Consider the following 1,304-nt stretch of genomic DNA (forward strand, 5'->3'; position numbering starts at 1 on the left):
TTCATAAATAAAATATTTTTCATGATATTAAATAATATCATTTTATATCAACTTTATAAAAATATGAAATAATTAAAAAAAATAGAGAAGAAACAAAAAACAAAAAACAAAAACTTACCCTTGCACTTTGAAGTGTGGCTTTTTAAAAATATTTCAATATATACTTTAAATAAAGTATTTGAATATCTATATTAACTAATATATTATAACATATTAACTAATATATTTTAATTTATAACACAATGGTGTACTCTGAATTGGTAGTCACACATCAAGCAATTTATCGTTACTAGTTCTGGCTACTACTTCCCATTTGATCAATACATCATGAGGGGTTTGATCGAACAATGACGAGTCATGGGCCTCTATATTGAATTATCCATAAATGTCTTGCTTGTAGAATTGCCTGGTTCTATAAACCAAACAATTGCAATGGCCGAACCAACAATGCTAATTGTTTCCATTATGATAAATTTTATCTCAAAGCAAGACTTCTCAACACACATCATCTCATTTGGTGTAATTGGAACACCACCAGTTGACATTTCAAGTTTTGTTCGCCTATTGTAGAAGTATCCTACAACCCTAACAAAGAAAAAATAGGCTCCCAGAGGGCTGGCACTTGCTCCAATGTTATACAAGATCACAAAATGGAGAAGCCCAAACAGTTTGGAGATGATAGAGAACATGAGACCCCACTGTGCACCGAAGCACATGCCGATCACAATGGAGGCCATGTAAAGGGATCCACGGATTCCCAAAGCAACAAGGAGATGACCAATGGATGCAACTAATAGCACTAGGCTTAGCAAAAAGGGCCTTGGAATTGAATACTTGTGCAGAAGTATTTCGAAGATGAAGTCTGCCCCAACTCGGCCTAAAACGTTCCAGATGCTCAGAAGTGAAACAAAAGTGCTTATACTCAGAGAAGAGTATCGCCAGGATTTTCCAATTTGTCCCATGTTGTCAATCGTTGTAATTGTAGATCCCAATCCACATTTCGTTGCCAAGAAAATTATCCACAAGTCTAACCTCATTAGCGCTTGAATAATTGTATGGTATTCACCGCTTTGAGGCCTTTTGCCTTTATTAAATTTCTTCTCATCATCACTGCCTACTACTTCATTGCTACTCTCAGCATATGTGCCTTCTGTTACAATTACTGATATATCGATGGAGGTAGGGTTGAAATCCTTGCAGCAAATTTACAATTCAATTTTGAGCTCTCTTTGACTTGAAAAAGCATCATTATGGTCCCGTTAAACAACGTTTCCTGACTTTTGAAGCTCTGAGCGTATGACTAT

General features: G+C 35.4%; 1 protein-coding gene across 1 annotated transcript; it reads right to left on the minus strand.

The window, feature by feature from the left end:
* Positions 1 to 365: 365 nt before the first annotated feature.
* LOC149267060 (protein NUCLEAR FUSION DEFECTIVE 4-like) lies at positions 366 to 1,037 on the minus strand. The gene has a single exon (XM_089410086.1). It carries the CDS (start codon positions 1,035 to 1,037, stop codon positions 366 to 368), a length of 672 nt encoding a protein of 223 aa, XP_089266212.1.
* Between the last annotated feature and the right edge of the window lie 267 nt (positions 1,038 to 1,304).

The sequence above is a fragment of the Pinus tabuliformis genome, chromosome 6 (genome assembly GCF_031772625.1).
Source record: "Pinus tabuliformis cultivar Carrire ecotype Pingquan chromosome 6, CPIR1, whole genome shotgun sequence".
Classification (NCBI taxonomy): domain Eukaryota; kingdom Viridiplantae; phylum Streptophyta; class Pinopsida; order Pinales; family Pinaceae; genus Pinus; species Pinus tabuliformis.

Excerpts from the sequence above, each read along its gene's own strand:
- LOC149267060 (XM_089410086.1), bottom strand. The coding sequence starts at position 1,037 with ATGAGGTTAGACTTGTGGATAATTTTCTTGGCAACGAAATGTGGATTG.